Source organism: Trachemys scripta, chromosome 2 (assembly GCF_013100865.1).
Source record: "Trachemys scripta elegans isolate TJP31775 chromosome 2, CAS_Tse_1.0, whole genome shotgun sequence".
Taxonomy (NCBI): domain Eukaryota; kingdom Metazoa; phylum Chordata; order Testudines; family Emydidae; genus Trachemys; species Trachemys scripta.
In genome coordinates this window covers 44,105,475-44,117,606 of record NC_048299.1, presented here as the reverse complement: position 1 = coordinate 44,117,606, position 12,132 = coordinate 44,105,475, and the positions used below count along the sequence as shown (strand labels likewise).

The 12,132-nt window shown below is 38.8% G+C and overlaps 1 protein-coding gene and 1 long non-coding RNA gene across 4 annotated transcripts in view; one reads left to right on the top strand and one right to left on the bottom strand.

Moving 5' to 3' along the window:
• Positions 1-12,132, bottom strand: part of LOC117872212 — a 40,034-nt gene that overhangs the window by 9,918 nt on the left and 17,984 nt on the right. The window lies entirely within an intron of this gene.
• Positions 1-12,132, top strand: part of PEX1 (peroxisomal biogenesis factor 1) — a 51,054-nt gene that overhangs the window by 26,029 nt on the left and 12,893 nt on the right. For all 3 annotated transcript variants that reach the window (XM_034760435.1, XM_034760433.1, XM_034760434.1), the window contains exons 12-20: positions 1,099-1,269; positions 2,554-2,708; positions 3,898-4,087; positions 4,328-4,494; positions 5,265-5,399; positions 7,038-7,102; positions 9,904-10,046; positions 10,131-10,234; positions 11,747-11,923. In XM_034760435.1, coding sequence (XP_034616326.1) covers positions 1,099-1,269; positions 2,554-2,708; positions 3,898-4,087; positions 4,328-4,494; positions 5,265-5,399; positions 7,038-7,102; positions 9,904-10,046; positions 10,131-10,234; positions 11,747-11,923 — 1,307 coding nt within the window. The remainder of the gene's footprint in view (positions 1-1,098; positions 1,270-2,553; positions 2,709-3,897; positions 4,088-4,327; positions 4,495-5,264; positions 5,400-7,037; positions 7,103-9,903; positions 10,047-10,130; positions 10,235-11,746; positions 11,924-12,132) is intronic.

Here is a 12,132-nt window from a genome sequence, read left to right as displayed (position 1 = left end):
ACAAGGCTAACTATGGCACATAAATGAACTGAACGGAAACTGCTGCCAAAAATTTCCAAGTGAAGTCACATGTGCAGCTCAAGTGGAGCACGCCTAGAGACACACATCTTGAAGAACTCCAGCTACTGTACAGGGTAAGCAACATCTCCTTCCCAGAATTCAACCACAACCTCAATGTTTAGTCCCCATTACTATGAAATAAAGAAAGAAAGTGTGCAAATTGTACTGTGTATTTTTCTCTGTGCTGAATGGAACAAAAGTAGTTGAATATAATTATATCTATACTCTTTTTCTCATGGAACAGGTGAAAGTATATCAAATTAGTGAGAACTAATTATTTTTTGTATGTTAAGGAATATACAAACTTCACATTGTATAGCATGGCCTTTAGTTTCTAATTTCAAGTTTGGCCTAGAAATTTTAATATTTTTACAAATTTTATAGATCTAATGTAAATTACTTTGTCCATCTGATGAAAAATCACTTTTTAAAAAAGCAAACATTTAAAATAAATATTCTTTGTATATAGTTTCATTGGAAAACCAGGAATGGTAAATTATAAAACCTGCCATTCTTCTGAAGGTATTGTTAAATTTTCAGTGCTTGCTGAACTAGAGTAGTATTGACAATTTCTAATTGTTGTATGTACCAACAACTTCTTGATCTCAGATTGTGCTAGTTGTCTTTGTTGACATTCAGGTTCTCTTGTGAGTTCAAAAGTACTTAGGTGCAACATAAAGGGTAGGAGGGCAAATGTGGCTTTTTGCCACTTTTCCACTGACCATCCTTTCCTTGTAATTCTGGGCTTTATATAGTTCTGAAGCTGTTCTAGTTTACTCTGATGTTGTATAAACTAAAGATCCAGTTGTGTTGGATGTCTGTGTCTGGCCATTCCCCCTTCTGCCCCTGGCATGATCCCTATTCCAGGGGAGGAGGCGAGCATTCATATAGAACTGGCATAGCCAGCTGAAGGTTCCTCCCATAAAGGAGAATCTTTAGCTGCCCATTTAGAGTCATTTTAAGGCCCTTTGCATTGCCAGCACAAATTTTAATTTTTTCATGCTGTGTTTTGATACTAAGATTGTATTTTTGTTTTAGGAAAAAGATTAGAAAACATACGAAAAAAAGTGGAGGAAGTTTTTCTAGAGGCAGCATGGAGACAGCCATCCATTCTTCTGCTGGATGATCTTGATCACATTGTTGGAGTTCCTTCTACACCAGAGCATGAGAACAGCCCTGAAGCAGTTCAGAGCTATAGACTTGCACATGGTAATGCTATGCTAGAAGCATCTGGGTAATTTTTTCCTGTTGCTTCTTATGTGCCTGGATAAAAATGTATTGTAATTTAGAATTTCTTGTACCTGAATGACAGTTGTCTGGACAGTTCTATTTTCACCACCCCTACTTCTGGATCATTTAGCATTCTATGTTGTTCACACCTCAGATAAACTGCCACAGTTTACAAGTTCCAGATGAATTTTGATTATGCATAGATTATTATGCATAAGTAGCATTTTTTTTAACTGAATGTGTACCTTTCTTATCTACTTGGTGCACTTCATTGTGTGCAAGTCATCGGTTATTTTATTTAAATTTTTCCAAACCCTAGCCTTTAAGTGAAGAACTGGACAATGCATCCTCCATACAATCTTTTTCTCTGAAGTGCAGCCAACATTAAAATCTCTCCACGTAAACATTTTCAGTACAAGAGACTGAAATAACATAATATGAAATAATCAAGATCAATGTATTTTATTATTTTAACTGTGTTAAATTATGCCCTGGTAGGATTTAAGCTATAACAGATCTTCAATTTTCTAAGCAGTGTCAAAGGGAGATTGCAACTTTTTAAATTAAATTCCTTTTGTGGTTTCTGGAATTCACAGTGAGATTAAATTTTCAAAAATGTTCACCTAAATTGGGTAGTTGTATGTACAATTTCAATGTCTTAGTGCTTCATTTTTGTTTTATGCACACAACCTTGATACACAGTTTTAAAAGTTAGCATAAATGATCTGCCTTACTTATACACTTTATTTTTGTACATGACATCTAGAGATCTAAGTAGTTCAAAACTGCTATTTATCCTAAACTCTTAGTACAATGGCTTGGCACACAATACAGTTCAACACCTTAGTATTGTGATAAGTCATACAATAAACTATCTAAATTATATTATTATTTCAACTTTTTCCTGACTACGCTGCAGAGTTGGGATTATAGCTTTCTGCATTTTATTCATACCAGATACAACAGCAGAATTCACAATAGAGAAAATCATCTTTAATATCACAGGGTAGACCTCATCAATAACTATACAAGTTTAGTTCTAGGCAAAGCATTTCTGACAGTGTTTTCTTGTTGGAGTAGACTGTGCCTTGAAAAATAAATGCATTTGTTTAGATGATAACAGTTCTATAATACATTACAGAAAAGTTAGTGTAGTACTTGGTGTTATATAATATCTCTAGTACTGTAAAAATACTCAGCATTAATAAATGTATGAAACTTATAATCTTTTATTACTCATGAAACAATGTCTTCTATATCTAGTTTTGAAAGATGTGATAAAAGAAGTTATTTCCATGGGCAGTTTGATTGCATTAATTGCCACAAGCCAGTCTGAACATTCTCTGCATCCTTCCCTTGTTTCTGGTCAAGGAACTCATATATTTCAATGCTTCAAACATATCCAGCCTCCAGATCAGGTAAATGCAATAACTGAATAACTTGGTCAAAATGTTGGTTGTGACTTCCCTACAGCCTCAGATGCTGCACCAAAAAGGTAACAAAAAAGGATAGTTTGCTGCTGAAGTTGAGATAAAACAAAACCAAAACCCCAACAACACTATTGGGGGATTTTAAGAGGTCTTTTGTGATATTAAATAGCATATATCTTTTCTATATGTTATCTTCAGGGTTCCTTTTTGGGAAAAAAACACAGAGTTATGCCTAGTGGTGAGTCTGTCTCCCACCACCCAAATTAATAGAAACTTCAACATAATGTATACTTTCCCAAATTGTATTTGGGTTGTAAAATATTTAAAGGGTACTAGTTTGTTTTAATTCAAAAATTGGTTTAATTAATATATCCATCTACTCTTAAAAATAGACTGTATTGAAACGGTACAAAAGAAATGGCAACCAATGTATTAAATATAGTGTACTCTAAGGAAAAATCAAAAGATTTGCATTCTGTACTAGTGTGTAAGAGAATGCCCACAACACGTTGGAATCATACCCAGGTTTATGGTGCTTATTGTTCTCCTGTCATAAATGAGCCATTTAAAAAATCAAGGACTGCAGTCAGATCTCTGACTTGTGCTGACTTGTGGCAGAAGAAAAGACTTCCCCTGAAAAACTATGTTGTATGACAACTCTGTAATCTGAAATTACCCAGACTTGTTTTTTAACCAGTGTCCAAATACAAATGAAAATTTCCAGTATAGGCCTTATTCTACAAGGTAGTTGAGGGTACTCAGCGCCTCTCAGGATCAGGCCCTTTATACCTGTGTGATTTGGTCTGTTTGTTCCTAGGATTTCTCATTCTTCATTTCTGATTTGGAATTTATTCCAGTGCTTGTGATGCAGATATGACTGGGATAGAATAGAAAGATTGATTTCTGAAATGATCATTGCTGGGCTAGAGGTTACAGTGGTCAATTGGTCATTTAGAATTGTAAAGCTGGTGAACTCTTAGGAAAGGTCAGATTAAAATAATCAATTTTTCTTCAATTTGTGTTAGTATTTTTTATATATTAGTCACAAAACTCCTATGTTGAATGAAATGTTGGTATCTTTTCATTATCTGAAACATTTGAGTCTTCTAAGCTTAAGATAATAATTCATATCTGTATAAAACTATATATACATTCACTGTATATTTTTATTTTTCAGGAGCAAAGATGTGAATTACTGCATTCCATAATAGAAAATAAATTGAACTCCAAAATAAACAGATTCTATGATCTTGATCTCCAGCATATTGCAAAGGAAACAGAAGGATTTATAGCTAGAGATTTTACAATGCTAGTGGATCGTGCCATACACTCCTGTGTTTCTAATAAGGGAGCGTGCAACAAGGAAGGTATGTGATAGTCACCAAATCTCTACTTTGTTTTAGTTGTACCATATGGCACGTGTTTGCAATAATACAAAAGCAAGTAAAACTGTCTCTATATTTTACATTTAAAATGCATTTAACTGTTATTTAGAAAGTTTTGTTGTCTTGATATCATATGCATATATTCTTTTTTTCCCCCACCATAAGGCTAAATTGATTTTAACTGGAGTTTCTTTTGTTCCTGGGGGGGTTTTTTTTCAACAGACTTGAATCTGTCAACCTTAGACTTTCAAAAAGCTTTAAAAGATTTTACTCCTTCATCTCTGAGAAATGTTAACCTACACAAACCTAAAGACTTGGGCTGGGACAGGATTGGTGGCTTAAAGGATGTACAGCAAATACTCATGGATACCATCCAGTTACCCACAAAGGTACCCTTTTCTTTTAAACCAGGAACAAATGCTTCAGTACTTTACAAACCATTGTGTTTCTGGAACTCTGATTAACAATTTTACTTTGTGGAACAGCTACTCTTAGAAAAAATGGACTCTTACAGGTACAGCACAGAACTTGCAATCCTGGTAGAGGGAAGACTAAGGTGCCTTTAAGACATTTTTGCACCCTCCCTTACCTGAGATGTTCTGAAGGCTTGAGAGGCCTAGAGAACATAACATAGGCATTCCAGGCCTATGCGCCGTAGCGCTGCCAGGAAGCTCTGCAGTATTGCAGCCTTGACCTGGACACATTCCTCCCAACCCCAGGCTTGTCTTCTACTCCTTGGCTTGTAAGTTGGTCCTGAGAAGGTAACATTATTACAGCTATCTTCTGCAGTGCCTGAACCAGAGGACTCTTCCCTTTGCTGATTATGGAGCTTTTTAGTACGCTTTTACATCAGCCTGGCTCTCTTACCCAATGTAGAGGTACCAGAGTAAGGGTGAGAAACTCACCATAGAGCTTTTCAAAGAAATGGTTTTGAACTTTTTATAATAGGCTACTTTAATATAACCCAATTATATAATTATAATATAACTGATAATATCAGTTGAGATGAGCCCTTCTGGTCATAATGTGGATGAAGTAAGTAATCTCACAAGAATGTCCATATAAAGAAACACTCGTCAGAAGCCAATTATTACATTATGTTACCAAATAATTACTTATTTGGAAATAGGTATTACTCTTGATGACTCTGTATTTTCAGTATCCAGTATTATTTGCAAACCTGCCGATACGACAGAGGACAGGAATTTTGTTGTATGGTGCTCCTGGAACAGGAAAAACTCTGTTAGCAGGTGTAGTTGCCCGAGAGAGTGGAATGAATTTTATCAGCATCAAGGTAACAAAATTTTGATGGTTTATTAGTTCTTTGTATTAACACAAAAAATCCCAACATAGTTACTTTGTCTAATTGTGTGTGTGTGTGTGTGTGTAAAATATATATGCAAAAACAAATACCAAAATAAGAAACTCACATTTAAAATGTAGTCATTATCATGACCACAAAGAAACTGTTACAACATTTAATTTTTCCGGATAAATACTTGGATAAATTTAGTCATTGTGGGGGGGGGGGGGGGGGGAGGGAGAGAGAGAGAGTGTGTGTGTGAATGAATGATGCTCTAGTCTAGAGGTTAGGGCACCTGCCTGGGATGTGGGAGACCCAGGGTCCAGTCCCCCTGCTCCAATCACTCTTTTGTTATTTATCCACAGTGGAACAGGTTCAATAGGAGAGACTGAAGGGACTCCCCCTCCCCCCCATCAGAATATCCCATAGCTCAGTGGCTAGAGCAGTCTCCTGGGAGGTGGGAGTCCCCTCTTCAAATCCTTCTCCCTCCATGAGAGGGGAATATTGAACCTGGCTCTCTCATCTTAGGTGAGTGCTCTAACCACTGGGCTAAAAGTTATAAGGTGGGCACTGCCAGGGCAATTTTGAATGGGGGCCAATCCAGTAGGCTTGCTCAGCAGCCACCTACCGGGTTGAGCCCTGCACACAAGATAGGGAGGCAAATGCCTATTTCTATCTTTCCCCAGAATCAAGCCTGGTCTACACTGGGGGAGGGGCGAGCTAAGTCGGTCTAAGTTACGCAACTTCAGCTATGAAAAAATGTAGCTGAAGTCGACGTACTTAGAGCTACTTACCGCAGTGTCTTCACTGCGGTAGGTCGATTGCTGACAGTCCCCCATTGACTCCACCTACCCTTCTTGCTCCGGTGGAGTACCGGAGTCGATGGGAGAGCCCTCAGCGGTCGATTTATCACGTCTTCCCTAGACGCGATAAATCAACCCCTGCTGGATCGATCACGCCGGAGGTAAGTGTAGACATGCCCTCAGTCTGAGGCTTAAGTGGGAGACAGGTATCTGGACACCAGTCCACTTGCTCAGAGGCAGAAACATAGGCACAGAGGGAACTTTTATCCTGAAAGTTTAGGCACTGAGTGGGTTTGGCGGGAGATTTGTGAATTGCAGTGGAGCCAAAACTGGGATTTAGGCACCTAAACCCAAGACTTAGATGTCTAAGTACCTTTATGGATCTGGCCCTGGCTATCTAAGCACCACTGAGTGACTTCATGCTGTGGCCACACAATGTTATCTCTGAGAGTTTGTAATTAATCACTAAGTATTTTTTAGAAAATTTTGTTATGTATTCTTAATTTCTTCTTCTTTATAAAAGGATTCTAACTCAGTGGGTAATGCAGCTAGCCAGAATAGTTTAAATGTATCTTCAGAACACAATCCTCAAACTTGTGATACTGTAACACATTTCCCTTTATAGCAGGAAAACTGAGAGCCAATGAAATTAGCAATACCTGGCACAGTTTATCTACTTTTTTGAATCACCTGGGAACCACTGCTTGCCCGTTACTTTGAAATTCTCTAGTGCTTGCATAAATAACCCACCTTGCTAGTAGATTCCAGTGATATGGAATTAAGAAAAAACACAACTCCTGAGTCTTCTCATTTTGCTATTTTACAGGGACCAGAGCTCCTCAGTAAATATATTGGAGCAAGTGAGCAAGCTGTTCGAGATGTCTTTAACAGGTTGGTTCTCTAAGAATAAATGTTGTTGTAAATAGATTCCACTTTCATGGCTGATACTAAAAATAATTATTTGAATTTCCTAGTCAGCAGTCTGAAAGAGCAGGCTTAATGGGTCTTGATCATTAGGTCTGAAATATCTAGACCTGCTGAAACCACATGTTAAAATACTGACAGGGTCAACTTAACCTTCATTCTTCATAATTTGATAAATTGAGTTCCTTGCAGTTTATTGTGTAGGCGGCCTTTGGATAAGACTTTACAAACATGTTTGCTTGTATTGATATTAAAGTTTCCATAGTATTTTAACACCATAATTGTGAACTTCAGAAGGAAATAAACATAAGTACAAAATAAAGTATAAAATATTAATGGTAGTTAACAGGAAATCCTGTTCTTCAAAGCAGTTAATTTCCACAGGAAACCATAATAGTTGCTGCCTTCTATAATTAAATGTAACTATATTAGGACTTGTCTACCTACTGCGTGGGGGCCATACACAACCCACCAGAGCATTTCATAAGGCCCACTGTTTGCTTTGTACAATATACTAATGGCCGATTCATTAGCGTTTTGTCGTCATGTTTACATATTTTAGTTTACACAAGTGTATAAATAAACAATACTGTCCATAGGTTGTTTCTATCTAAAAATATACAAAACAAGCTGAACTGAAAATATAAACCAATACAGGTGATTTTAAATCTTATTAAAATCTGTAGAATCTGTTTGGCCCACACAAGGTTGTGCTTAGGTTACTCCTGGGGGAATTCCTTGCCACTGCACGTGCGCATAATTAATGAGCCACACATCATTTTAATTTTTTGCGCAGAAAAAAGCGTCTGCTGGAATGTTGCTGCAGTTCTACCTTTTGCTCACCAGAGGGCACTGTGGCGATAGAACACAGCAACCGCTCCCAGCCTGCTAGGGAAGAGAAAGAGCCTGCCTTCTTTGCAGCACCTGTCAGGCCACGTCAGGAGATGGGGCTATGGGGAGATAGACAGCGTGTGGCTGCTGGGGGGTCAGACAGGAGCTCATAAGGGCTAGTGGAGGAGGACAGACTGGGGCTGAATGGGAGTGGAGGCCCAGGGTCACAGGGGGAGGGAGGTGCAAGGCCACCTGGGCAGAGCGGGAGGGGGCGCAGAGCTACAGGGGGAAGGGGCTGGCTGAGTGGGGGCACACAAACACATGGGGAGAGGTGCAGGGACACAAGTTCAGGGGAGTGGCTGAGTGGGGGCACAGAGACACATGGGGATGTGGGAGGGGATGCAGGACCACACAGGAATAGGGGGATGTCTGAGTGGGGGTAGAGGGACACATGGGAATGGGGGGAGTGGGTGTCTGAGTGGGGATGAAGAGACATGTGGACAGGGCATGCAAGGATACATGGGGGTACAGGGACACATGGGGACACAGCAGATGTGCCTGACTGAATTGGAGAAGCTAGGGGTCAGCCAGGGTCTGCATGGGGGAAGCTCCCTAACAGTCCCTCCCCACCCCCCAAAAAAACTGTTCCATACTTTTCCCACTCATACGCAACAACCCTCCAAGTTCACACCCAGACTCCTTCCCAGCAATTACTTCCCTCTCCCTCAGCTTCTCCATTACCTCCCTGACTCCAAGGGGTGCAGGAAATATGGTTCTGTATTGAAGTTTAAATGAATTATTATTCAGAGTTCTGTATTAATATCCCTAGTAAAGAATCTGTTTGTCAAAAAACATTTTCTGAATCTTTTTTTATTGCCTGTATTGTTACAGACATACTTGCTGACAGGTATTTTGAAATAAATGACCAAAAATAATTGAAACCAGTGTGATTATATTGTGTTATTTTGACAAATAAAATATGCAGAATTTGAAAATATTGTGCGCAGAATTTTTAATGTTTTGGCACAGAATTTCCCTAGGAGTATTAGGTTTATGTGGCTCACCTGTGTAATAAGGTTGCACTCGACAGGCCTGCATGAACACTGAGTTCATGGCAAGCTGGGATGTAAATGTACCCTGCAATAGTCTGCCATACAAGGGTTCTTAAGCTGGGGGTCGGGACCCCTCAAGGCGTCATGAGGTTATTACATGGGGGGGTCGTGAGCTGTCAGTCTCCACCCCAAACCCTGCTTTGCCTCCAGCATTTATAATGATGTTTAAATATATAAAAAAGTGTTTTTAATTTATAAGGGGGGGGGTCACACACAGAGGCTTGCTATGTGAAAGGGGTCACCAGTACAAAAATTTGAGAACCACTGCACTAAGGGCTTACCTTCACAAACATTTAGGCTGCGGCTAGCTACGGTGTGAATCTACCCCGCACTACTCTGCCACGGTCTAACAGGTCAAGCATAAACAGTTTGGTAGAGCACTTTAATCTAGTCCTCTTTGAAACAGGACTAGATCAAAGCGCATTAGCGGATTTTTAATGTGCATTAGCTGGGTTCACACGAACAGTTACACTGTGACAGACTAGTGCAGGCTAGATTCACACAGCAGCTTGCTGTAAACTAAATGTTTGTGTAGACAAGCTCTTAGCGTCTGTGTGAACCTGCTTCTGCACACCAGAAGTTCCCTACTGTGCTTCAGTCTACTCCTTTTTCAAAGCGGGGTAGATCAAATACTACAGAATTTTTAGTGCACACTAGTAGGATCCCCACTAGCACAGGGTAGATTTACACCCCAACTTGCTACAAATAAGTGTTGTGTAGACAAGTCCTTACAAACCAAACAGAACACATATTTCACATCTCTAGGCAGATTTATTTTACTTAGCTTAAACCTAAACTGAATTGAAGGATTGCATTTTGTTCCAGAGCACAGGCAGCCAAGCCTTGTATAGTTTTCTTTGATGAGTTTGATTCCATTGCCCCTCGACGAGGTCATGATAATACTGGAGTGACAGACCGAGTGGTTAACCAACTGTTGACTCAGCTGGATGGAGTAGAAGGCTTACAAGGTAAATAATTTAGCTGTGTCTTTTTTTTTATTTTTAAAAGGCATGAGTTCAACACATTAATGATAATCTCTTACTTTTTCTAAGGGGTTTATGTGTTGGCTGCTACTAGTCGTCCTGATTTGATTGACCCTGCTCTGTTGAGGCCAGGTCGACTGGATAAATGCCTGTACTGTCCTCCTCCTGATCAGGTGAAGAAACAATATACTACACCATATATGAAAGGAAAAAAATTAGAATAATGAACAGGATTCTCCATTGGCTTGTACTTTGTTTAGTCATGTACACCTGAACAAAGTGGACTTGGTTCACCATTGCATCACTTCAGTTTTACACCTGTGTAACTTTCTGGAATTGTATTGGTATAAAACTGGAGTAATGCAGAGTGGATCAGATGCAATGAATGTAAAATGGGGATAAAACATGACCAAATCAGAATTATGGAGTTCTGCGCCCGCTTTGCACTGTGTAACTGACTATGCAGTGTTCAAGCAGTGTAGAATCAGGCCCAGTATTCTTAGGTCTTGTGTTTGTAGAAAGAATGTAACCCTTCAGATGTTTGTAATCCCATTTAGTAGACAGCCAGATTTGATTTGATTTGACTGGTAGTGTTATTGTTTATTTTCTCCAGATATTCTTCCATTGTTTTCCACAGATGTAGAACCAATCATGATCTTGTGGACAAAGCCCACATAAAAGGGGCTTTGCTTACAGGAAATACATAGGAGCAGGGATTGTGGAGATTGAAATTTGTCATTTTCATCTGCCAACAGGGCCCAGGTCACCATTTCACCTGCTGTTGCAGGGCATGATGAGGAGTAGAGTACATGGCCTTTTGCTTCCCCATGCAAATTAGTGACCCAGTGTTTTCCAGAGCAGGTAGGCATGGAGTCCAGCTGTTTGGGCTTTCCCTTACCTGGCCTGCATGCAATGGAAACATATTTAATCAGCATTTGGACAGTTATGTACAGTCATAGGACCTGATCCAACATTCACTGATGTAAATGGAAGGACTTTCAGTGACTTTAGTGGGTTTTGGATCAGGCTAGTAGAGATTGCAGGATTTGTCCCTTTGATTGCTCCTAATTATAATGGAGAATATTCATTAGCAATTTACATGGCAAGTTTAACAGATATCATCCCATTTCATTCTCACATGCACAAAGATAGATAATCCCATGCACTAAGAATGCAAACACATTCTATCCAAATATTTTTCATTGCTATTTCCATAGGACAAAAAAATGAGCTCTTCAGGCCAACAGGGTCATTTCCTTTGTCTGGACACTTCTCTTCTTATGTTTAGAAAGGTGAAAACTGGTAAAAAGGCAAATCCCGTTATATTTATAAAATGTGCATGAGAGTTCACATTTAATGGTGTATTTAAAAATCTTGGATATTGATAATATAATTAGAGAATGCGCTCAGAGAATTCATGGCTCACTGGATATTTTGTTTGGCGGTATTTTTCTTAGAAAAATTAAGTGATAGTAGTAATAAGCATATGCTGGTATTTGAAAATAGATTGTGCAGTATTTTCATATATGTACTATTTTAATTATACAAGTATTCCTTCCAAAACTTACATTTCTGTAGATTAGTTTGACTTCTTGAGAAAGTGCTTGATAGAATTACTGTCAAAGTACTGAATAGCAGTTAGAAGCAGGAAACAGATGATGTTACCTTTTTTTTTTTCTTTTTAGACTTCTCGTTTTGAAATCCTAAAAGCCCTCAGTCATTCTCTGCCTTTGGCAAATGATGTGGACTTTCAGCATTTGGCAGCAAAAACAGAGCACTTCACAGGAGCTGACCTAAAAGCTTTACTGTACAATGCCCAGTTAGAGGCAATACATGCTAGCTTGGGTTCAAGTTTACCACAAGTAAGTGCACTTAAAGTATTTAAAGTATTTCCTTAATTACTGCGTTGTGCTACAAATATATTTTAGAGAGGTTAACTTTACCCAAAATAGATTTCTGCCACTTTTGGAAAAATTATATTTAAATAAAATGTCTCCTTTTCCTATAATTTCTGTGATCTGTAAACTCTGACAGATAGTTTAAATCTTATTCTATATTTGTAGCTTATTAA